The sequence below is a fragment of the Panthera uncia genome, chromosome D4 (assembly GCF_023721935.1).
Source record: "Panthera uncia isolate 11264 chromosome D4, Puncia_PCG_1.0, whole genome shotgun sequence".
Lineage (NCBI taxonomy): Eukaryota > Metazoa > Chordata > Mammalia > Carnivora > Felidae > Panthera > Panthera uncia.
Genome location: NC_064807.1, coordinates 8,419,738 through 8,443,819, shown reverse-complemented (window position 1 = coordinate 8,443,819; position 24,082 = coordinate 8,419,738). Strand labels below are relative to the sequence as shown.

The 24,082-nt window shown below is 44.9% G+C and overlaps 1 protein-coding gene across 3 annotated transcripts in view; it reads right to left on the bottom strand.

The window, feature by feature from the left end:
• Positions 1–5,804: 5,804 nt before the first annotated feature.
• PUM3 (pumilio RNA binding family member 3) overlaps positions 5,805–24,082 on the bottom strand; it is a 43,780-nt gene continuing 25,502 nt past the window's right edge. For 2 of the 3 annotated variants that reach the window (XM_049633017.1, XM_049633025.1), the window contains exons 14-18: positions 21,091–21,233; positions 13,899–14,121; positions 12,314–12,401; positions 9,445–9,535; positions 5,805–6,093 (exon numbers count right to left, since the gene is read on the bottom strand). In XM_049633017.1, coding sequence (XP_049488974.1) covers positions 5,961–6,093; positions 9,445–9,535; positions 12,314–12,401; positions 13,899–14,121; positions 21,091–21,233 — 678 coding nt within the window. In that variant the 3' untranslated portion in view covers positions 5,805–5,960. The remainder of the gene's footprint in view (positions 6,094–9,444; positions 9,536–12,313; positions 12,402–13,898; positions 14,122–21,090; positions 21,234–24,082) is intronic. The other variant, XM_049633033.1, reaches the window with a different exon arrangement.

Genomic DNA, 24,082 nt, shown 5'->3' with positions numbered 1-24,082 from the left:
TTCACGAGTTGGAGCCCTGCATTGGCTCTGCACTGACAGCGTGGAGCCTGCTTGGGATTCTCTGTCTCCCTCTCTCTGCCCCTCCCCTGCCAGTGTTCTCTCTCTCTCTCTCTCTCTCTCAAAAAAAACACGGTCTTTCTTTTGTCCACTGCAAACGGCTAAAGGTTAACAGCAAGTCCAGCACATGTCTTTACTGGTAGGTTTAACAATAAAAATATGAGTTCTAAATGCACGAGGGTTTCTAAAAGGAAAGTCTGTTTTCAAACATCTGGAAGTCATGTAAAATATCTGAATTATTCATTATGCTTAATTACAGCCATCAAGAGCACAGTCAGATGATTCTCATAACCTCACCGGGTTCCCACCAGCTCCATTCAAGCGGTCATCACACAACAGGCACAACTAAGTGCTAATCATTTTCCCTCAAGACATAATTAATTCCCCTCAGAACAACAAGAGAGCACGGACCAAAATTTCTCACTGTCACATTTCTGCAGCTTTGTCCACTTAGATTCAGCAGCGGGCACGAACCCATGTTTAAAAGTTGGATAAAACGTTTTGATCGAAGAGTCCAAACATCATTCCTTTATAGGGATGGGAGTGGGAACAGCAGCGTATCCTGCAAGGCACTCTCTGGGGTACAAACACGGACACGGCGGGCAGCGTGTTTGCACACTTGGGAATGCACACAGAGGAGCCCTTTAGTTACTGTGCAGGAAAGTCATGGGATCCAAGGAGCATGCTGTGTCTCCTGCTTAAGAATGTTCATTTAAAAGACTTAAGAATTCGCAAGGGAGCAGGTTAGGGAATTCGGGTTAGGTCCCTTTAGTGGTGGTGTTTTAAAATTTAAGAAAAGACATGAGGCGCCTGGGTGGCTCGACTGGTTAAACGTCTGACTTCTCAGGTCATGATCTCACGGTCCGTGGGCTCGACCCCTCGTGGGGGGGTCTGCGCTGACAGCTCAGATTTTAGGTTGGGTGGCTCCCTCTCTCTCTGTCCCTCCCCTGTTCACACCCTGTCTCTCTCTCAAAAATAAATAAACATTAAAAAAAATTTTTTTAAACAGAAAAGATGAATTAGTTTGCTAGGGTGGCCATAACAAATACCACAGACTGGGTGCATTAAACAACAGAGATTTATCTCCTCCCAGGACTGGAGGCCAGAAGTTCAAGATCAAGGTGTCAGCAAGGTAGGTTTCACTGAGTGGCTTCCCTCCTTGGCTGTCTTCACGTGGTCTCCTCTTACGTGAGTGGGGTCTCATCTCCTTCTAAGGACAACAGCCGTATTGGATTGGGGTACACCCGTATGACTTCATTTCACCTATGTTACCTCTTTAAAGGCTCTGTCTCCAAATACAGTACATTCTGACTTATAGGGGGGGTTAGGATTTCAACTCACCAACTCAAAGGGGCTTAATTGAACATGTATCAGGTAGAGATTATTATAAATTTAGTTTCCTTAGGTTAAGCAAGATCAGAAGTGAGAAAAGAGCTCAAGCAGCAGATTTTTATGTTTGTTTAGTTCATTAGTTCTGGCGTAGAAAGTTTATGGTTAGTGGCTCAGTATTAACTGCTGTTTTTGAGACCTTGTGCTCTCTTAGTCTAAAAATACGCACACACCCTCATCTTTCTCAGACTTAAGAGTGATTAACCTGCTATAATTAAGATGTAATCTTTTCAAAATTTCTTTGAACATAGTAACAGAAGCGCCATGTCCTAGAAGAGCCAATCCTCTGAGATCAAGCATGCAGGAAGTTTCCTGTAAGGGTCCTTATTCCATTACACAAAGGCATGGCACCCCAGGCTTAAAAGGAAAACAGGGTTCTTCCTTCTTTGTAGGCAGAGTCTGATCCCTGGGGAAAGTGTGGGGTTGGTGCAATCTGAAAACTGCAAAAAGCTGAATCTTGCAATGAAAGACATTCTCAAATCAAGCTCTTCCATGGAAAATAATCTCCCCCGCCACAGCCAGCCAGGTTCTTTTCAGTTTGGTTTGAAACTATGTGTAGATTTCTGCTAAGAACAAAAACGGTACACGCTCACTGGAACAAAGTGCCTGGGAGAGAAGCCACCGGTGAGTGTGCACTTGCAACAAATATCTGGAGGAACAGAGAGCAATGAAGGAGGAGGCAGGGCTGAGAAAGGTGAATGCAGAAGAGCAGGTGAATTCTCCGCGTGGTATAAACGACATGTCAGCAGTTCGAGGTTCTAGGTACTGGGGAGAGACGTGGGATGGAAAACGGGGGACTGCTTCAAACTGGTTTACTACCACTCCAAACCTTGGCAGAAGTCCTCGTCTGGACTTGCATTGGTTCCATTCCACTAGGCTAGGGCCCCGGGGGAGAAGACAGCATGACGGAGAGGCACTGTCCTTATGGTAAGTATATGGGTTAATTCAGATCTGCACAATGAGTGCTGAGCAACTAGAAAACTGGCAGGCAGGTGGATTTCTCTCCAGAGGCACTTAAGGGCCCCAGACAAAAGGCCTAGACATCCTGAGGTCTGGAGGACTTCAGTGAAACAGCAGCCCCTACACCTGTGCTATAATAACAGGCTAGGCCTGCCCGTTTCTAATCAGGTTCCAGGGTCTTAAATATACAGAGAACCAAAGATCTCCCCAGCAAAGCCTCAAACGAAAGAGACCAAAGTAAACCAAAGAGCAGACAATAGAAAAGAAACAAAGCAAAGTAAAACAAAACAAAGCAAAATGAACATAAAATACAACATCCCGAGAAGTTAAGAGAGAGTTCATCCAAGGCACAAAAAAAAAAAAAGACACTTGAGTGGAAAGGCTGGCAGAAGATGGAGAGGAAATAGGTCTCTCATTTCTGGGCAAAACAAAAAGCCAAAGAAATGAAAATAGAAAACTAGAGGATCAAACCAGCATTCAAAATGGTAGTTAACAGCAATTCCAAAGAATAAAGAAAACAGGAAAAAAAAAAAGAGAGAGACGGAAATGATACAAATGCAACTCTCAGAAGGGAAGAACTGAAATTTTCTAAAACATCTCCAAATGCCCAGCATGAAGGATGGAAAACAGACACACCTCATACACCAATGCACAATGACCTGCAAGATAAGGCAGCTGGGGATTAAAAAGTGTTCTGTCACCTTCCGGAGAAGCACTGCCCCGCAAAAGGGCACATATAAAATAGGGTGGGAATGAGGGTGGTGTAAGGGTTCCATAGCAACCCTAAATCAAAGAAAATATTGACCCACGTCCTTGAAATTTTGAGGCAAAATTAATTTCCAACCAAAATTCTATATCCAGCTCAACTAGTCACCCAGGTGTGAAAGGGTGTGTAATGAAGACATTCACTCTCACCTGCGTTCTTTCATAGCAAGTTACTAGAGATTATGCCCCATCCAAGAGGGGCTTAAGCAAGAAAAAAATGCACGGGATCCTGGAAATGGACTTTCCGTAGGAGAAACGAAGAGACAGCCAGGATGATGATGGTGGTTGTATAGCAGGTCCTCAGGACATTCAGAAAGCCAGCTGCCTCCAGGAGGGGTGTCTCTAAGGGAAAATGGGAATGCTAGTCGGCTCAATGTGTTATAGTGTGGAAACTAATATTGGGAGTCAGGTTAGCACACTCTTGGCAGCAGGTGTCTAAGGACCCAATTCAAAATGGCCTGATGAGTGGGCTTATTGCCTCACGGAACCAGGAGTCCAGTAGCAGGGCATCTCCCAAGGGTTGATCTCTCCCGAAGATCGACTTTCCATCTTTGGCTGAGCCATGGTCAGCATGCTGTCTTCTACGGCTGTGATAGCACGCCTGCTCTGAGCGTCCAGTGAGCACATCCAAGGTTGGCTGGCAGGAGAGGGACCCTTCCTGGGGCGGGGGGCCTGTGATCTAAGAAACCTTCCCCAGGAACCCCACTTCCAAGGTTCACTGGCCAGCCGCCTTCAATCCACCGGTGACTCAAGGAATAGGCCCCTGGGATTAGTTCACACCAGAGTTCTTTTGGACAAGCCACACCACGAAGTGTTTGCGTGGCCCTGCGGAGTGACGGAGGAGGCTGCTAAAACCTCAGCACTTCTAGGACCCACGTGTGGCACAGTGGCACCAAAGCACACCAGTTAGGACACCGGAGCCACAGGGAAAAGTGGGGACACCTGAGTAACATGGGAGCCTTTCCAGGCTGAAGAAAGGAGGAAAATGGTACCTACTAGAAACGTTGAAGCAATTCTGATGAGAAGGTTGGGAAAAACTAGGAAGGATGTAGAAAAATAAGCAAATGAAAATGAAGGAAGCAAGTTGATTAACACCAGGAAAACTGAAATGGTATGGGCCACGTAAGGGCAGTTCACTGCTTAATTGTTTACCAACCTAGGGCAGCATCACCACGTAAGACCTGAACACGGACTTCTCCAAAATGATGCCGGTCTCCTGGGAAGACGGAGAGAAGATGGGGACCAGGGCTGGGGAAAGGTCTCCATCTGTAATGCCCACAACCAACATTTGAAAGGGAACAAGTAAAACCCGCAATAAAAACCAAAGCGTTTCAAAACGCAGTGGAGCTGTAAAGAAGGGGAAGTAGTTCCTTCCCAGCTGGGCAAAAGCAGGGGTGTGGAGGAGCGGGCAGAGGAACACAGGCTGCGTTGGCCCCACTCTACTCTAATTTTATATGTTTGTTTAGTCTCGTAGACAGAACAGTAGGGATTTTTTCCTCCTCTTGGTGAACACGCGCCCTTTCCGTGGACAACACAAGCTCCCAGTGTGTTCGTCAAACAGAAGCAAGCTCTGCTGTTGGCTTTTCTGTATTTACCTCCTCACCTCAATCCCCCACCACCCTGAGACCCGGTGGGGGTTGGGGAGAGGACCCCCAAGTTACAGGCGTGGGCTCTCGGGCTCCAGGGCCAGGTCTCCCTGTCCCTGGCAGGTGGGATGCTGGTATCCTGTGAGGGTGCGGTGGGGGGCAGTGCTGGACCGCCACAGTCCAGCCAGGTAAGGCACAGCAACTCCGCAGCAGGTGTCCTGCGGTGACAGACCCCAGGGCGTGTCCGGACAGGCTACTGAGAGGAAGCTTTGGGGCTCGGTGTCCATGGTGACGATGAGTCTACCAACCCTTCAACTTTGTTGCTAAACGCCAAGCACAGTTTTAAAATTCAAACAACCTACCCGCGCCTAAATTTAAATTTCTGCACTGTTCACAAATTCGCATCGCCTTTCTTCTAACTCGAACCCTGTCAAGTCTTCAGCTGCTTAAGGCAAAGTCCTAAGGAAAAACGCCTGATCACAGGGAGATATTTACTGGGAAGGCGCGGCTCCCAAGATAGGGAGACTTTCCCGGTGACCTTGACCTTCACCCAGCCCCCACTGTGACCCCCTCATTCTTATAGCACATTTCCTCTCAGGAGCCTGAACTTACCTGAAGGCCTGGCCAACAAAATCTAACCCGAAACCCAATCCCCAAACCCAATCCCCAAAGCAGCAGGGAATGTGGCGGCTGCTGTCGCCTCAGGCCATCCTGTCTCTGGGTCATAAGGCTTCCTGAAGTGCCTGCAAAACGCTTAATTTTCACCTCACTGCTCCCAACAGACTCCCCAGGGCTCCCTTTTTCTACACCCTGACTTCCTTCAAGGTCCCCAAGTGCCACCCCCTCCCTGAAGCCCTCTCAGACCACTGCTCAAGGAGACCTCTTCTCCCTTGAATCAACTCTTGCTTCTACTTGGGATGTATCTGGTTGGTCCCCCTGTATACGATGGTTAAGCCTTTTATGTTACAGCCTCGTGTGATCTGCTCAGCACTCCAAAGACAGAAGACTGGGCTGGGATTAAAAAAAAAAAAAAAAAAAAAAAGACCATTTTTAGAAAACTGTTTTATAAATAGACTCTTATACAAACAAGAAGCACATATACAGAGCACCCAGACTCCCAGGAAGGCGGCCCCTGGCCCTTCTTTCCCACTCTGGGAAAAGAGAACAGGAAAGAAGATTCCATCTTATTCTTAACTATCTCCACTATGCGGCCAGTTTTTCAAGCAGCGTTTCTATTCCTTTGCTGGCATTTTTGTTTTTCTCCAATGTGGGAATGAGGCCTTTGAGTCCAGCCTTGACTTTGTTTGCAACTTCTTGATCGGAGCTCTGGAGAAGGCTGAGGAGACAACAATCAACCAATAAAAAAATGACACTTCATAAAAACCCCTAACCATCTGCCAATACTATCTCCACCCAAGGTAGAAAAAGTTCACTGATTTGTGAGACAAGCCTGACATTCGTAAATACCTCTTTTTAATTCACCAGATGAATGAGGGGGGCTGGGAGCCTATATTCTTAGAGCACGTAAATAGAAAACGTTTTATAATCTTGCTGGCAGATCACACGGAACTCCGTGCCGTACAGAATGGGTCCTACATTCGCTGGTTATCTTAGGACTAACACCCGGTCTTAAATGTGTTTACTGCATGGATTCTAGACCCTCTTTCCTACCCAGATGAAACTCAAGAACACAAACCTTGTGTTTTACTTCTCTATTTCACGGTACCATGGGGCACACAAACGACCGAGAAGACTTCCCTGAGCGACCGCGTAGCACCAGTGACCAGGGGCCACGCAGGAAAGGTGGAGGGCCCGAGAGGGAAGCAGCTAAGAGCCTTCCTTCTAAACTCCGTGGCTAAAACATCCAAAAGGGTGAGGAGCTTAAGGGCCTAGATTTGAAACCTCCCTCAGCCACTCGGTAACTGTACCCACCAGAGCGTGCTATTTAAAATGTCTGTTTCCTGACCTAGAGACAGGATCAACAACACGAGCCACCCCCTACCGGAGAGATTTCTTGAGGCTCAAATGACCACATATGGGAGGTTCCTCGCCAGGGCACGGCACTTAGCGAGTACTTCGTGAACGGGAGCCGCTAAAACAAACCAGTCAGCTCTGCTTCCTGGAAGCCTGCTGGAGCCTTATCCCCACAAGGGAACGGAGTCCCGGAGGCTGCTACCAAGAGCCCGCGAGACCCCTTTCTCTTTAAACAGGGGCTGGGGCACAGGCACCCGACTGTAGAAGACCAGGGCTCCCCGCTCTGTACGACCACATTTAATGCCGACCTCAGAAACACATCCTAGAAACAAACCACTTGGCATTTCCCCAAGTCCCTGGTCCTGATAACTTGCGGCATGTCCACAAAGAGGACAGTTAGGTCAGCAGCGCCGAGCAGCACTCTGCCGTTGGCGGGGGACAAGGCCCAGCTTGCCACTTGCAAAGGTGCGAAGTGAAGTGCCCTTTTAACAGAGTCGTGACTCACCGGGTAGTTTCTGGCTAAGCACGCACTCACACAACGCGTGGACGTAATAAAAGTATTTCCTGAACACACGCGCTGGACGTAAAGCTGAGAATTTTACATACGCCATCTCCTATAGTTTGCATAACAGCCTATGATTATTACTAATCTAATTTTACAACCAAGAAAATGAAGGTCCACAGAAGCTGAGTGATTTGCCCAAGACCGCACAGTGAGCTGGGATCGAAACCCAGGCAGGGTGTCTAGAACCCACGATGATCTAAATGCTAGAGGATTCTGCTGCCCCGAGTCGTTTTTCAGATAGCCGACAAGGCTGATACTCTTTCTCACCAAGGATGCCTTTTCACTTACTGTAAAAAAGATCTAGGGAATACTGCACAAGTTTGAAGTAAAATACACAAGCAGAGAATTTTGCCAAACAAGTCAAGCACATGACTGTTCTAAAACCATTAAAACTGATTATTGTATTAATTATTAGGTTATATGTAGTTCAGCATCCCTTCACAACCTCAAATATCTGACATGCTAGTGTTCCAAAATAAATCTGTAGTATCCTTCTAATGTTTGAGATCCACCCAAGAGCAGCTTTGATTGATGAGCAATCTTTACAAATTAATTTCACGGCACGGTTGAAATTTTTAGTTAATTGAGCGTTAATGAAAGAATATGTCAGTAGGTGTTAACACTCCAAACGCCTGGTAAAGAAACTCATATTTAAAAAGTTCATGTTTCGGCTAATGGATTCTGGCTGTTCAACTTCAACTGGAAAATGAACTAATTTTCATAAGAAATGAACAAAATGAACCGCACCACCCATATATTTGGAGATCCTGATCTACCTGAAGTAACGGATGTCTGTATGGACCGTGTTTATGGGTATATGTGCACCAAAATCAAACTGTAGAGCGAAGAAAGACTTCTAACTTTTACAAACAAAACAGATCAAATTACACAGCATGCTGCATGTGACATACTGTGGGAAATTCAAACGTATCCCCTTTTCCAAACCTCAGTAACACAGCAGGGGAAAAAAAAATCAGCAGTGATTACTTCACAACAAACCAATCTATTTTAAATGAATGCTGTTAATAGAAGGGTTTCACATCCAGGAACAGAACGTACGTAAGTTTCAATGACCTGTTAATTATAAACTCCAAGTAACTCTGGAGAACAACAGACAAGTTGAGCACATGCCTCAATTCACAAATCATCAGTATTCTATCATTTTAATTAGAAATAAACAATTAGCATGCAGACTTCAGTAGCAAATGCTCCCAGAATCCTTTTAAGAATACTGGAAAGTAAGAAAAATTACACGTAAAGTCAGGCATGATTTAAAAAGCAAGTTTGTCAGTTTTCACAGGGACAAGACTAATTCATTAAAAAGAATGCAATTACAATTTTGGTCAAAACCATAAATGTGATGAAACAATCAAATGATACACTGTGTGATCTCTTATTTACACGTGGAGTCTAATTTAAAACAAAAACAAAAACAGAACAAAACAAAACCCAGCTCATAAATACAGAGAACAGATAGGTTGCTGCCAGAGGCAGGAAGGGTGTGTGCGAGGGGGAGACCGTGCATATGCACGAGGAGGGTCAAAAGGCAAAATGTACAGGGGTTGCCAACACAGCCTTCCAGGAACAAGGACCAGGTGAGGAGATGTGACACTGGCTGGACTGATGGCTTATTACTTCGGGACGTACAGTTTAAGCCCAACGAATGCGAAATACCAAAAGGTGAACTAGTTGCTACAGATCCCTTTTTTTTTTTTTTTTGAGATCTATAATTCCCAATGGCCGTAATAATGTTCCAGAAAACGTATATACTTGGCAAATCCTATGAATTACATAATTTATAATAATCGGGTGTCAGAGGGCTCCATAATCTGGGGAGAAAAGGAGGTCGTGAAAGTGACCCCTACACATTAATCAGAGGTAAAGCGCTTTCCTGAGTAGAGCGAGGGAGCAAGAGAGAGAATCCAATTCTATTTTGGTCAAAGCCATAAAATAAACTTTTAAGAACCAACTGAAAGAGTTACGTCTGGCCTCTGCTATTTGCTGTGCCCGTCTGCACTCTGAGGGACCGGGAGCGATGGCCAGCGATCAGACACCAAGGGCAGACCCAAGGAAGAATGTGGAGGAAGGGGCTTCTGCGCCAACGGGCAGGAGGAGGGGCCTGTGCGGCCAAGGCACACACGTACGTACCTAGCAAGAATAATGGCACCTCGGTTTACACTGGCCCAGGACCTCAGGTTCTTCACACCAACATGCTCGACAAGTGTTTTTGCGAAACAACCTGAAAAATTGAAAAATACACTGAAGCTTAGTGAACATCACACCAAGATTTAAACTCCCAATCTACTTCTCTACCGCCCTTAAATCTACAAATATTCTAATAAAAAAGCGAATAGAGTTCTAACTCAATCTTCCTTAATACTAAAAATTCCAGCTCTGATTTATTTGATGTGTGTTTTTAAATTTTTTTGTTTATTTCTCGGAGAGAGAGAGAGTGAGTCAGAGTGCGAGTGGGGGAGGGGCAGACAGGGAGGGAGACACAGAATCGGAAGCAGGCTCCAGGCTCTGAGCTGTCAGCACAGAGCGCGATGTGGGCGGGGCTCAAACCCACAAACTGTGAGATCATGACTTGAGCTGAAGTCTGGCGCTTAACCAACTGAGCCACCCAGGTGCCCCTCATTTTTATTTTAAAAAGCCACTAATGTCCTAAATTCTCTTCTTTTTTACAAAATGTTTTATTTATTTTTGAGAGAGACAGAGTGCAGGGGTGGTGGAGAGAGGAGGAGAGACAGAATGGGAAGCAGGCTCCAGGCTCCGAGCTGTCCGCACAGAGCCTGACTCCAGGCTTGAACTCTTGAGCCACGAGATCACGACCTGAGCCGAAGTCGGACGCTCAACCGACGGAGCCACCCAGGCGCCCCTGTTTAATGTGTTTCCAATACAGCCATTTCCTTCTACTCCGATCCAGGTTTTAGACTGTGTTTAGAAATAATTACTCAGGACAAACAATGAATTCCTATAAAATGAGCACTTGGTCGTGCTTGCATCTCTTTGTACTATTTAATGATTTAACCCTGACCTGAAAGGCATTCAGGAAGTGAACGTTTGACAGCAACACCTCGTGCTTGGAGGAGAGCAAGTTCTCCCTCGTGAAAAATGCTCACTCAGGAGGTGACTAGCGGTCACGTGACTATTGTGATTGACACCTGGTAATTTCTGTCTACAAAGCTAGCCATTCACCCGTCAAAAATGTTACTCATCTTGTGTTATTAGCTTGCTTGTCATTATCAGATTCCCAAGGGCTTGCTATATTATCTTATTCACCGTGCGATGGAAGTGTATGTAACTAATTCTTGGACAAAGAAGAAATTCTGAAAGCTAGGGTTGGGTACAGATGGAAGTGAAGGCAAACCTACCTTGAAGGTAAGTATCTTGGGTGGCTGCATATATAATTCACTCAGAAGATACTCAAATGTGAGGACCCTTTAAAAGCCAAGAGGCCTAGGACTATTTAGCTCTTCACGGCACAGGCCGAAGGACAGCAATTGGCCAGTGAGGCAGATGGTGTTTTCCAAAGGTGACTGACCACGACAGTATCCCTGTCCTGTGTGCTCTTCTAGAATGTTGCACACGCCCACCCCCACCCGGAGCTGAAATCAATGTCTTCTTTTGAACTCTGGTGGGCCTGTGACGGGCTTAACCAAGAGAGAAGGGAAAGAGTGATGTTAAGTAACTTCTATGGCTAAATCATAAAAGCACCACGTACCTGCTTTCTTCTCTTAGAGCCCACCCACCATGTTGTGAGGAAGCCCAAGCAGCCTGGCGGGATGGCACGAGGCTGCTGGACTTGGCCACCGCCAGCTATCGTCCAAGTGCAGAGATACTCCGACCCTAAGCCGAGCTGCCCCAGGTGACAGTGAGGAGAACAAAACCAAACCCCGATCAGATGTTGTTTGCGAACTACCAAGTTTTGGGGTGGCTTGTTACACGGCGACAGAGGACCAAGACAGCCAGCCACGCCCATTCGGAGCTCCGTGGAACACGACAGGTCCACACAAGCATGTTATAAGGCTGCCAGTGTAACCGAATTAGGGACAAAAGTCACTTGAAAATTCTTTGGATTTTAAAAGTAAACCAGACAACTTTTCTGACATAAACTCAGCTCAACAGAGCACTGAATTCTTAATAATGAAAAAGATGATTCAATACATTATTTTCCCTTCAAACTGTGTTACAAGCTGTCTCCTTTACGGGAAGCGTGCAATGAAAAACAGCCCCAAGTCTCTGATCTTCAAGGGAGAGTGAGAAGTGACAACTGTACTACTGTACTGATCGCCCCACTGGCCATCAGGACTGCAACTTGCCTCAAGACAGAAATTCATGATCTGTCACTTTGTCCAGACACAATGAGGGGGGAAAGCCCTTCAGTGGCTACAATACTGGATGGAGCTCGAACTTAGTAACAGAAGGTCTGGTCAAAGACAGGACCGAGACAGGAATGGGATGCCACTTTTCAGGTGGATAAAAGATGCTGTCCTTCTCTTGAAAGCTGACTTTCTGCAGAGCAGCAAGTGGCCAAGCACTGGCTTGCTCTTTGGTCATATGTATTTTCAATGCCAAACAGGCATTAGCTCAAAATTCTGAGGAGGATAGTTTTCTTCTGCTTATCCTTTCCTCCAAAGTAGAGATAAATACACTTTTCAGCTGGGGGTAGTGACACTCACAAATCTTCCCCCCCTTCCCGCCCCCACCCCCTCAAGGAACAGAATGGCATTTTAGGGCTCTGGCCAGCCAGATCCAAAGCCTGAAGTAGCGAGGGAGGTGAGACAGTGAGGGAGGGTGGACAGAGAAAGGAAATTAAAGGATTATGGGACATAAATTTCCAACATCTACTAGAGCATTATTTGCAACCCCTAAATTACTTCTCATTCATAGACATCATTTGTAAACACTCAGCAAGTTTCACTTGAACATGAACGACCGGCATACAGTTCAGGGACGTCAGGAATTACTGAAATTCCACATGAGATACAGGAAAAGGTCAAGTTTCACAGCCTACCTCCTCTTCCGCTTTCCTTCATCTTCTTATCTTGTTCTATTAACCACTTCAGAACGAGATGTCCCGCAGGATGCTCTGCGACGTGAAGCTGTAAGGGGGCAAGAAGGCAGGGACTTAAACAGCAGTCTTCAGCCACGCCTTGGCTGACAATCCATTCTCTATCACCGCACACAGGTGAGGACTCAGACAAGTTGGAAGTTCGACAACACTCAGGAGGGAGGTCATGATCAGGAGTGGCCCTGAACGCCTGGAGGGACCAGAGATGTAGCCCAATCCCCAGACTGAGAGGAAGAGGGACACCGCGGCCAGCGCCACTAAAAGGCACTTCAGGCGTGGCCTCATGACCTCCACGCTGAATAGCACCACACGGCCCTCGTCCCAACGTCCTGCCAACCACTGTTCAGGCTGCAATAGGCAGTTCTGAGTGCAAATGAACCTGTGGGACGAAGCGTGACAGCAGAAACACTGACACTTGGTCCCCATGGGTCCCACAGCACCTAGGATCTCTCCTTATCAAGCACGGGAGACAACGTCCATCCCTTGCAGAGAAAACTCATCACGCTTGCATCCTCCTGGCTGGTTTCTATGCTCTGCCCTGCGAGGGGAGGGTCCAGACCCAGGGCCCGCAGCAGGAAATAGACTCCCCAACACACAGGCCCTGCCCGGTCTGACCTCTGCCTCTTCTTCCCTCTGCCAGCTGACCTCCCCTGAGCCCTCTGTCCCCAAATGAGCCGAGACCCTTCCCTCCTTCCAACTGTGGCCCATGTTCCTCCCTCTGCCTTTCTTCACTGAGCTACGATCCTCCGGCCTCAGTGTAACCTTCACTGCCTCGGGAAGCCTTCCTGGGGACAGGCTGGCTCCCATTCTTATACGGCTCCAGAGAACACGTACGTGTCCTTTACAGCAGGTATCTCCATCCTCTAGTGGGTAATTATCTGGGTACGTATTCGTCTCTATGTTGTGCTCAGCAAAACGGTAAGCTTTGGGGGATGGGGGAACAGGGCTGACCTCCGCCCAGCACAGATGAGGCGCGTGGATCAAGGAACTTAAGAGGTAATGCAGAAGGAGTCCCGGGCCAAGGCAGGCAGGCAGGGGAGCTATCAGAAAGAGCGGACTTTTTTAATGGGAGGGAACTTGGGAAGACTTCAAGGAGAGGGACTCTGGGGAACTTCTAGGATGAGTGAGGCTTTCTACAGGGACAGCACAGCAAAACGGGGACACAGGTAGCATCCAGGGTGAGGAAAGAGGCGCGTGCGAATGCAGAGAGGTGCAAAAATCCACAGTGAATTCAAAACAGAGTGAAGAACACAGCAAAAGCTAGGAAGGCAGCCTGGTGCCAATCACGGGCCGCAGAGAGCCGCGTTAAGACGACGGTCTCGACTCTGTGGGTAAGAGGAAGTCACGGGAAGCTCTGAGAAGGACAGCCCTGCAGCGGCACCATGTTCCAAATCCGCAGGATCAGATGTGCTGCGGGTTCGGGCTGAGGGGAGGCAGTCAGCATCGGAATTCTCTTCGAGCCCTGATCTCGGTGGCCGGCGTCTGTGCGACGCTGCAGCTTTCCACCCGTCTCGCGACAGCACGTTACCTCTCCGTCCTGGCCGCCCGGGTGCAACTCTGCGGCCGCCAAGCCGGCGATGGCGCTCATGGCGGGCTGGAGGTCTCCCGTGGCAGCTCCCAGAATGCCGGGCACCAACACGCACGCAGACTTATCCAGCACCACTTCGCGGGCGTGTCCTTGCAGGTAGCTTAACAAAGCCGGAGAGACGGCCTCCAGGAGCTCTCGCCGGCGGATGGCGGTGTCCTTCTTACTGTAGGAGCGTGGCGAACGAGGCACTCAGGTGAGATGAGTGGCGAAGGAAAGAGTGATCTTATCACCACAAAAACCTCTACGGGCTTTAAACAATCTGCGTCAGGGGCGCCTGGGTGGCTCAGTCGGTTAAGCATCCGACTTCGGCCCAGATCATGATCTCACGGTTCGCGGGCTCGACCCCCACGTCGGGCGGCCTGGACCCTGCCCTAGATTCTGCATGTCTCTCTCTGCCCCACCCCTGCTCATACACACACTCTCTCTCTCTCAAAAATACACACTAAACATTTTTAAGAAACAGTCTTGGTCCAACTTGGCGTAATCGTTGCTCTCTCTGTGGTGTGCAGGTAGTAAGCAACTTAAGGGTGGGATACCTCGCTTTCATCTTTGTGTCTCCAGGATCTGAACAGTGCCTGTCACAGAATTAGCACTTAATAAGTGAACCTTGCCCGATGTAATACCCAAACAACAACAGTTAGAAGACAGGATTAGACTACTTTATGGACTCTACTCTCTACAATATCGAATTATGTGATACCAATAGCTTTAAAAATAAAGCAAAACTGATCTCCGGGAGGACAGCAGAAGAGGACCCTAAGCCCACCTCCTCCTCCCGTGGATACACTCGATAACACCCACATCAGGGTGAACAACCCAGAGAACGACCAGAGGACTGGCAGAACAGCGTCTAAACCGCTAAATCTAGAGATGAGGCCATACTGGTGAGGACAGGAAGGGAGGAGACGCGGGTCGGAAGCTGAAAGGATGCCCAGGACTGTCTGCAGTGGGGGTGGAGGAGGGAGAGAAACAGCCCCTCACGCGAGGCGGGCCCTACACGGGGTGTCTGCCTGGGGAAGACGAATCCCTGTAACATGTGGGATTGAAACATGTGGCTTTGACAATCAGCGGGGCATAATCTCATGGGTTCTTACAATCAGTGGGGCTTAACACCCGGAACTTTCAGCATGCTTGGCTCTGGGAGAGCAGGGAGGGTGACAGAAAACGGAGTCCCCACCTTAGAGACAGCACGACAAAAAGGCCTGTGGAGATACACAACATAGAAGCAGCAGTTCGAAAAGCACCCGGGATATGCGGGAGGGAAATCCGCTTACTAAGCTCACAGCCTGGGATGGAGGGGCAGGGATCTTCGGGAGACTTCTACAGGAAAGAAGAAGCTGGAGGGCGCCACTTCCCTCCCCCGTCCCCTGGCCGAGGCACACGGACCCCTGTGGGAACGGTGCCCACGCAACACCGTCTACCTGACTTGCTAACAGCGCCCCCCATCTCTGAGCACTTCTGCAGACACAGCCCTCCCGGCTAGGCCACAGCTCCGGCACCCCCCCCCGCCAAACAGACTAGCTCCACGCCGTGTCCTCTTGCAGACCTCCCTCCTCCAACACGCTCTTGGCCCAGAGACCATCCGAGGCAGGGCCACAAGCTGAGGCTGTGTGTGAGCAGCTCTGACAGGGGCCGGCACCACTCCGCAGCGACTCCCGCCCTGGGGAGAGGGGAAGTTAACCACACGGGGTCCAAGGCAGCGCCAGCAGGGTCTTGGTGAAGACCTCTGGTCTGACAGTGGGTCCCGCCCCGGGGAAAGCTTCTCAGGGGACAACACAGGGAAGGCACCACTGCAGGTCGGGGCTACTGCACCCTGGCAGACACCTGGTCTGACTCAAATCGAGCCCGAGGCGGCCCCACTAACACAGGGGCCAAACAACAAGAGAAATGAAAAGAGATTAAGGGAATCAGCAACATCACCAAGTGTAATAATATTTGCATTATAAAGATCCTGGAAAAAGAGACAGAAAAAGGGGCAGAAAACTTACTTACAGAGGTTAACAGCTCAAAACTTCCCAAATCTCCCAAAGGAAACAGATCCCCAGATCCAGGAGGCAGAGTGAACCTCAACAAAATCAGCCCAAGGAGGTCCACACCAAGACGCACAGTAATTAAAATGGCAAAACGGGCCGGAGACTTTTTAAAGAAACAAGAGAAAAGAAAACATTTACATACAAGGGAAGCCCCCTCAGGCTATCAGTTGATTTTTCAGCAGAAACTCTGCATGCCAGAAGGGAGAGGCATGATATATTCAAAGTTCTGAAAGAAAAAAACATGCTACCAACAATACTCGAACCAGCAAGGATATCATTCAGAATAGAGAGATTAAGAGTTTCCCAGACAAACAAAAGTTAAAGGAATTCATCACCACTAAACCAGCCCTGCAAGAAATGCAAAAGGAGACACACCCTGAGTGAAAAGGAAAGACCGTAAGCAGGAGTAAGAAAAGTAGGAAACATAAAGGCAGCAAAATTAAGTATATTTATACCAATCAGTTGAGGGAGTCACAAAATAAAAGGATGTAAAGTATGACACCATGCCTAAAACGAGGAAGGGAAAGAGGAGAAAAGAAACAATTTGGTGCTTTTAAAATGGGTTTAAACTCAAGTGACCATCAACTTAACAGATTCCTAGATGCATAAGATGTCATATATAAACCTAATGATAACCCCGATTTAAAAACCGGTAATAGATATGACTAAAATAAAGAAAAAGGAATCCAAGTATATCACACTACAGAAAGCCAGCAAACTGTGAGAGAAAAGAGCAATGGGAAGGAACAGAACTACAAAACAATCATAAAGCAAGTAACAAAATGGCAATAAGTACGTGCCTATCGATATTTACTTTGGACGCAAATGGATGAAACACTCCAATCAAAAGACACAGGGTGACAGAACGGATAAAAAAAGATTCATCTATATGCTGCCTACAAGACTCATTTCAGACCTAAAGACACATGCACAATGAAAATAAAGGGATGGAACAGCATTTATCAACGAAATGGAAATAAAAAGAGAGCTGGGGTGGCAATACCTGTATTGGACAAAACAGACTTTAAAACTTACAAGACTGTAACAAGAGACACACAAGGATACTGCAAAATTATAAAGGGGACAATCCAACAAGAAGAGATAGCAATTGTAAATATCCATGCACCCAATGTGGAAGCACTCAAATACATACAGCAGCTAATAACAGACATAAAGGAAATTGATAATACATTAACAATAGAGGACTTTGAGAATCCATTTACATTAACAGACAGATGATTTAAATAGCAAATCAACAAGGAAACAGTGGCTTTGAATAACAGTTTAGACCAGATGGATTTAACATATACTCAGAACATTCCATCCTAAAACAATACACATTCTTTTCAAATTTATATGGAATAGTCTCCCTAATACATCATATTAGGCCACAAAACAGGTCTCAACAAATTCAAAAAGACTGATGTCATATACCACGTATCTTTTCTGACCACAATGCTATGAAACTAGCAATCAACCACACGAAAAAATCAGGAAAGAACACAAACAGATGGACGCTGAATTAACATGCTACTAAAGAATGAATGAGTCAACTAAGAAATCAAAGAGGAAGTAAAAAATTCATGGAGACAAATGAAAATGAAGACACAACAATCCAAAATCTTCGAGATGCAGCAAAGGTGGTTCTAAGAGGGAAGTATACAGCAATACAGGCATACCTCAAAAAGCAAGAAAAATCTCAAAACAACAATTTAATTTTACACCTAAAAGAGCTAGATAAGAACAACAAACAAAACCCAAAACCAGTATAAAGAAGGAAATAATAAACAGAGCAGAAATAAACACAACAGAAACTAAAAAAACCCAATAAAACAGATGAAACCAGGAGCTTGTTCTTTGAAAAGATGAACAAAATTGATAAACCTTTAGGCAGCCTCAAATAAACAAAATCAGAAATGAAAAAGGAGAAATAACAACTGATACCACAGAAATACACAGGGTTACAATATAATAGTATAAAAACTTGTGTGCCCACAAATTGGACAAGTTAGAAGAAATGCATGAATTCCCAGAAACATAGAACCTTCCAAAACTAAATCTGGAAGAAACGGAAAATTTGAACAGGCTGATTACCAGCAATGAAACTGAAGCCGTGATCAAAAGACTTCCAGCAAACACAAGTTCAGGACCAGAGGACTTCACAGGTGAATTCTACCAAACATTTAATGAAGAGTTAATACTACCTATTCTTTTCAAACTACTCCAAAAAATAGAAGAAGGAACGCTTCTAAATTCATTGTATGAGGCCAGCATTACTCTGATACCAAACCAGATAAAGGCACTACAGAAAAATACAGAGAATCACAGGCCAATTATTTCTGATGAACACAGATGCAAAAACACTCCACAAAATAGCAAATCAAATCCAATAATACACTAAAAAAACATTCACCACAATCAAGTGGGATTTATTCTTGGGATGCAAAGGGTGGTTCAATATTCACAAATCAATCAAAATAATGCATCAACAAGAGAAAAGATGTTTCAATAGATGCAGAAAAAAGATGTGACAAAATACAACATCCGTTCATGATAGAAACCCTCAACAAAGCAGGTTTAGAGGGAACATACCTCAAGATAATAAAGGCCATATACAACAAAAACCCACAGCTAACCTCATCATCAATGATGAAAAACAGCTTTTCCCTAAGATCAGGAATAAGACAAGGATGTCCACGCTCAGCACTTTTATTCAAGAGTACTGGAAGTCCTAGCCACAGCAATGAGACAATACTAAAGAAATAAAAGGAATCTAAATTGGTAAGGAAGACGTGTAACTGTCACTGTTCGCAGAGGACATGATACGATACAGAGTAAACCTTAAAGACTCTAGCAAAGAACTACCAAAACGGATAAATGAGTTAGGGTCACAGGATACAAAATTAACAATCAGAAATCCACTGCATTTCTATACACTAATAATGAAGTAGCAGAAAGAGAAATTAAGGAAAAAAACTCCATTTACAATTGTACCAAAAAGAATATGTAGGAATAAACTTGAGCAAGGTGGTGAAAGACCTATACTCTGAAAACTATAAAACACTGCTGAAAGAAACTGAAGACACAAACAAATGGAAAAACCATTTCATGCTCATGGATTAGAAGAACAAAAATTGTTAAAATGGCCAGGCTACCCAAAGCAATCTACAGATTTAATGTAATCCCTACCAAAATACCAATAGCATTTTCCCCGGAACTTGAAGAAATAATCCTAAAATTTGTATGGAACTACAAAAGACCCTGAATAACCAAAGCAATCTTGAAACAGAACACAACTGGAGGTATCACAATCCCAGATTTCAAAATATACTATAAAGCTATAGAATCAAAACAGTATGGCACAGGCACAGAAAACAGATACATAGAACAACGGAACAGAAGAGAGAGCCTAGAAATGAACCCACAATTATACGGTCAACTAATCTTCAACAAAGGATTGCAAGGCAAGAATATGCAATGGGACAATGACAGTCTCTTCAACAAAGATATTGCGAAACTGGACAGCTATATGCAAAAGAATGAAACTGGACCACTTTCTCATATCATACACAAAAATAAACTAAAAATAGGTTAAGAACCTAAACTGGACACCTGAAACCATAAAAATCCTAGAAGAGAGCACAGGCAGTAGTTTCTCTGACATCGGCCAGAGCAACATCTTTCTAGATATGTCTCTTGAGGCAAGGGAAATGCAAACAAAAATAAACTACCGGGGCTACATGAAAAGAAAAAGCTTCTGCACAGCAAAGGAAACAATCAACAAAACTAAAAGACAGTCCACGGAATGGAAGGAGTTATTTGCCAGTGACATATCTGATAAGGGGTTAGTATCCAAAACATATAAAGAACTTGCACAACTCAACACCAGAGAAACAAAGAATCAAATTAAAAAAGGGCAAAAGACATGAACAGACATTTCTCCAAAGAAGACCTACAGAAAGACAACAGGCACATGAAATGATGCTCAACATCACTAATCATTAGGGAAACGCAAATCTAAAACGACGATATCACCTCACACCTGTCAGAATGGCTAAAATCAGAAACACAAGAAACAGTAAGTGCTGGTGAGGATGTCGAGAAAAAGGAACCCTGTTGGTGGGAATGCAAACTGGTGCAGCCACTGTGGAAAAGAGTACAGAGGTTCCTCAAAAAATTACAAACAGAGTTATCGTATGATCCAGTGATTCCACTAATGGGTATATACCCAACGAGTACGAAAACACTAATTTGAAAAGATAAATACACCCCTGTGTTTATTGCAGCGTTATTTATAATAGCCAAACTATGGAAGCAGCTCAAGTATCCATCAATAGATGAACGGACAAAGAAGATGTGGTGTATAGAGACAATGGAATGTTGCCCAGCCATAAAAAGAGTAAAATCTTGCCATGTGCACCAACATGGATGGAGTCACAGAGTATAATGCTAAGTGAAATAAGTCTGAGAAAGACAAATAAAATAACATATGATGGCACTCATATGCAGAATTTAAGAAATAAATCAAATCAACTAAGAAAAAACAAGAGAGAGAGACAAACCAAAAAACAGACTCTCACCTATAGGAAACAAACTGATGGTTACCTACCCAGAGGGGAGGCGGGGACGGGAGTGGATGAAATAGGTGAAGAACACTTACGATGATGAGCACTGAAGAATGTATAGAATTGCTGAATCACTATATTGTACCCCTGAAACTAAAATAACACTGTATGATAGCCATACCAGAGCTAAAAAAAATAAGTAAAATTAAAAAAAAAAACAAAAACAAAAAACAAACTGCTCCAGTTTAAAACAAATAAATGCAGCAAAACCAAAACGGACCACACAATGAATGCCTACTCTGTGCCAGGCACTCAGAGGCATTCTTTTGGCACAATACATTTATCTCCTTTTCTAGATAAAAACTTTAAAGAATCTGCCAAAATCACAGGCTTAAAAATGGGATTCACCTTCCAAGTTTTAGAGAAGCACAATAGAGGACATGCATGCGTGAGGAGATTTCTGGAAATGTAAGCTACTCAAAATAAGCAACCACACCAGAAAACAAAGGGCTCAAGCCTCTGTACTATTCTTACCTGTGTGCGTTCCCATCTCCTCTCTGCAGAACCTCAATAATTTCCCGCACTGTGTGTGCAGGATCTCTGGGGCTCAGTAAATACAAGAGGACCTTCCTTCCGTATTTGTCATTTATTATGTTAGGCAAGGAACTAATAATTTCCTGTGAAATCAAAGACACAAAAAATGAATCTAGGTGCTTAAAATAATGTGCACTTGAAATCCAAGCGGTACAGAAGGGTACATTCTCCACTATTTTTCCCAATGGACGTAAAAGAAAATGTGGAGCTAAGTTTGAAATCATGTCATTAAAGCACAAGGATTTACACTCAGAACACAGACTGGAGTCTGCACTGTGACTAGCATTACTGAACAAATCCATTTATATAAGTGACCGAGCTCAAGGACTTAAAAAAAATATTTAACGGACTTCTCTTCATTCACCATGACCAATAGTTCTTAGGCCACTATTACTAGGGACACCGCTTGCTGGGGTCACTGAGCAGATACAGTCAATTTGCAGCTGCTTTAAATGCAGCATCAGCATCGATGAAGAACATTCTTATTAGAATTTCCCCACTGAGATGTATGTGAAGACAGATAAAGGAACTCTGTTAAATCGCACAAGTGAATAAAGGCTTTTAAAGTTAGCTGCTTATTCATGGCAAACGAAGGCTGTTTAAGGATTGCATTGAAAACAAAAATGGGCGGGGAAGGAAATAAATGCAGAAAGACTCCACGGAGCAGTTACAAATAATTACACTCTATGACATTTCCAATCAACTAACCAAGAACAATAATCTCCTTTTCTAGTTGTCTGAATTTAAGTAACAAAGGCAATGTCATCCCCACCCCAACTAAGCTCCTGTATAAATGCCCTGATGTTTTCAGACAGGAAAGTCACTGTGAAAAAATTCCTGTATTCTTAAGAGAGAATCTGCAACAGAAAAAAATCATTCCCCCCCTACCCCAACATTCCTATTTCTTGCAACAAGCCCTAATAGATATTCAAAGCCATACGTGTTTGAGCAGCAGGGATTTCTGCAGAAGTGGCTGGGGCCACAGAAAGAATTCAGTCCAACACTTGAGGTTTTCAGATGAGGAACCCATAAACGGGACAGCTGACCTGCCCGAGGACAGTGGCAGGGCTCTGACTCCATGGAAAGGAATTCTCCGTGAGATAATATATTCTTAGATGTTCTGATCTCTTAAGTAACTACTGATTACAGTGAGGTTAGTAATTTAATGCAAGGAACCGAGCCAAAGATGAAGTTGGTCATCGAGGAGATCACAACGCTACCAAATCTGTGACCCAGCCATTGGCAATGCCAGCTCCAGATTCCACGCAAGAGCCACGGTTCTCTTTTTAAGATCCCAAGCTTCCCTCATTATCTGCGCAAAAGTGTATGGTGCTTCCTGTGATCACCAAAAGAAGCTAACACTTGTTAAGAGCTTACCAGGAACCAGAGCCAGTGCTGTGAGCAGAACACACTTCATCTTAAATACTCTTCACAGCACCTTGATAGAGGTACTAGGGCTCCTTCCATTTCACTAATAAGAAGCCCAAGGTTTACACGAGTGAAGTGACTTGCAGGAGAAGTATAAAGGTCACTCATCACCAGTTTGTTCTTTGTATTTGAGTATATTTCTGATGTTTATTTTGTGTTTTATAATGAGCAAGTCACAGGGCTGTAAAGTACAGCATAGGGTACAGAGTCAACAATATTGTCATGACCTTGTTGGGGACCAATGGGGACGCATCACCATGAGGAGCACTGAGGAATGTAAATAACAGTGGAATCATTATGCTATACACCTGAAAGTAACATAATATTGTATGCCAACTTTACTTCAATAAAAAAAAAAAAACTATGCAAAAACACAGGGAAAGGTTAAGATGGTTAAGTTTGATATTATATGTATTGTACCGCAATTAAATAGAAAAAAAAAAAAAAAAAAAAGAACACAAAACCAGGAGTCTCTATCCCTATGGAGCTCAAGTTCCTAGAAGCTGGCAGCTACCTCCTCCTTTCCCCATAGCCCACCCCCCCACACCCGGCGGGGCTCCTCATGTGCCCTCCTGGTCTGTGAACGCGTCTGACTCTGTGAGCCCCGGGTCACATCATGATTAACCGCTGAATGAATGGATGGAGAGCAAGGACAAACTGCAAGGATGTGGAGAGCAGGTCTGGCTGGGAGAGCAGAGAGCGCTGTCTAGAGACTGAACTGGGGCTTGGTCATAAAAAAGGAGAGCGTAGGCTGTGACTTCCACCTGACATTTCAGGAAAGCCAGTTACTGTGAACAGAATGCTTAGTAACACTAAGCTGTCTTGGCTATTTTTAAAAGCACTGCATAATGCAACAGGTTTTGTGGTGTCTGGGTGGCAAATACCACACGTGACTCTTTGTAAACATCTGTGCAGGGTATCTGGCAACCCATCCATTCTGCTACGTAAACGCCTTAGAAAAACATGGAGACCTACACGAATGCTCATAAAATCACGTGGGACAGCAAAATCTAAAGAGAACTGAAGTATTTTTAAAATGATAAACAATCTAAGTCTCCAACAGAAAACTGGAAAAATTATTCTACTCATAGTACAATACTATTTGGCACTGAAAATCAGGGATTTAGAACAGGGCGGGCAAGCCATGGCCCGTGGGTCAAATCCAACCCGCAGCTTGCTTTCACATATCCAAGGAGATAAGAGTGGTTTTCATATTTTGAAGGGTCGTTAAAGACAAAGACAAAACAAAACAAAACAAAACACACAAAAAAACCAAGACTAGGGAAGAGAGATCATAAAGTGGCTCACAAATCCTAAAATAATTACAATCTGGCCCTTTATGAAAAACTTGCCGACCCCTCCTGAATCGCACAAAGGCAATGCCAAAAGAAAAAAGCAAGGTGCAGAAAAAAACAGACAAGGCATCGTTTATGGAGAATCTGTAAACATGCAAAACAATACCATATAGATTTACATACAGTGAAAGGGCAAGGCTCCCAAACAA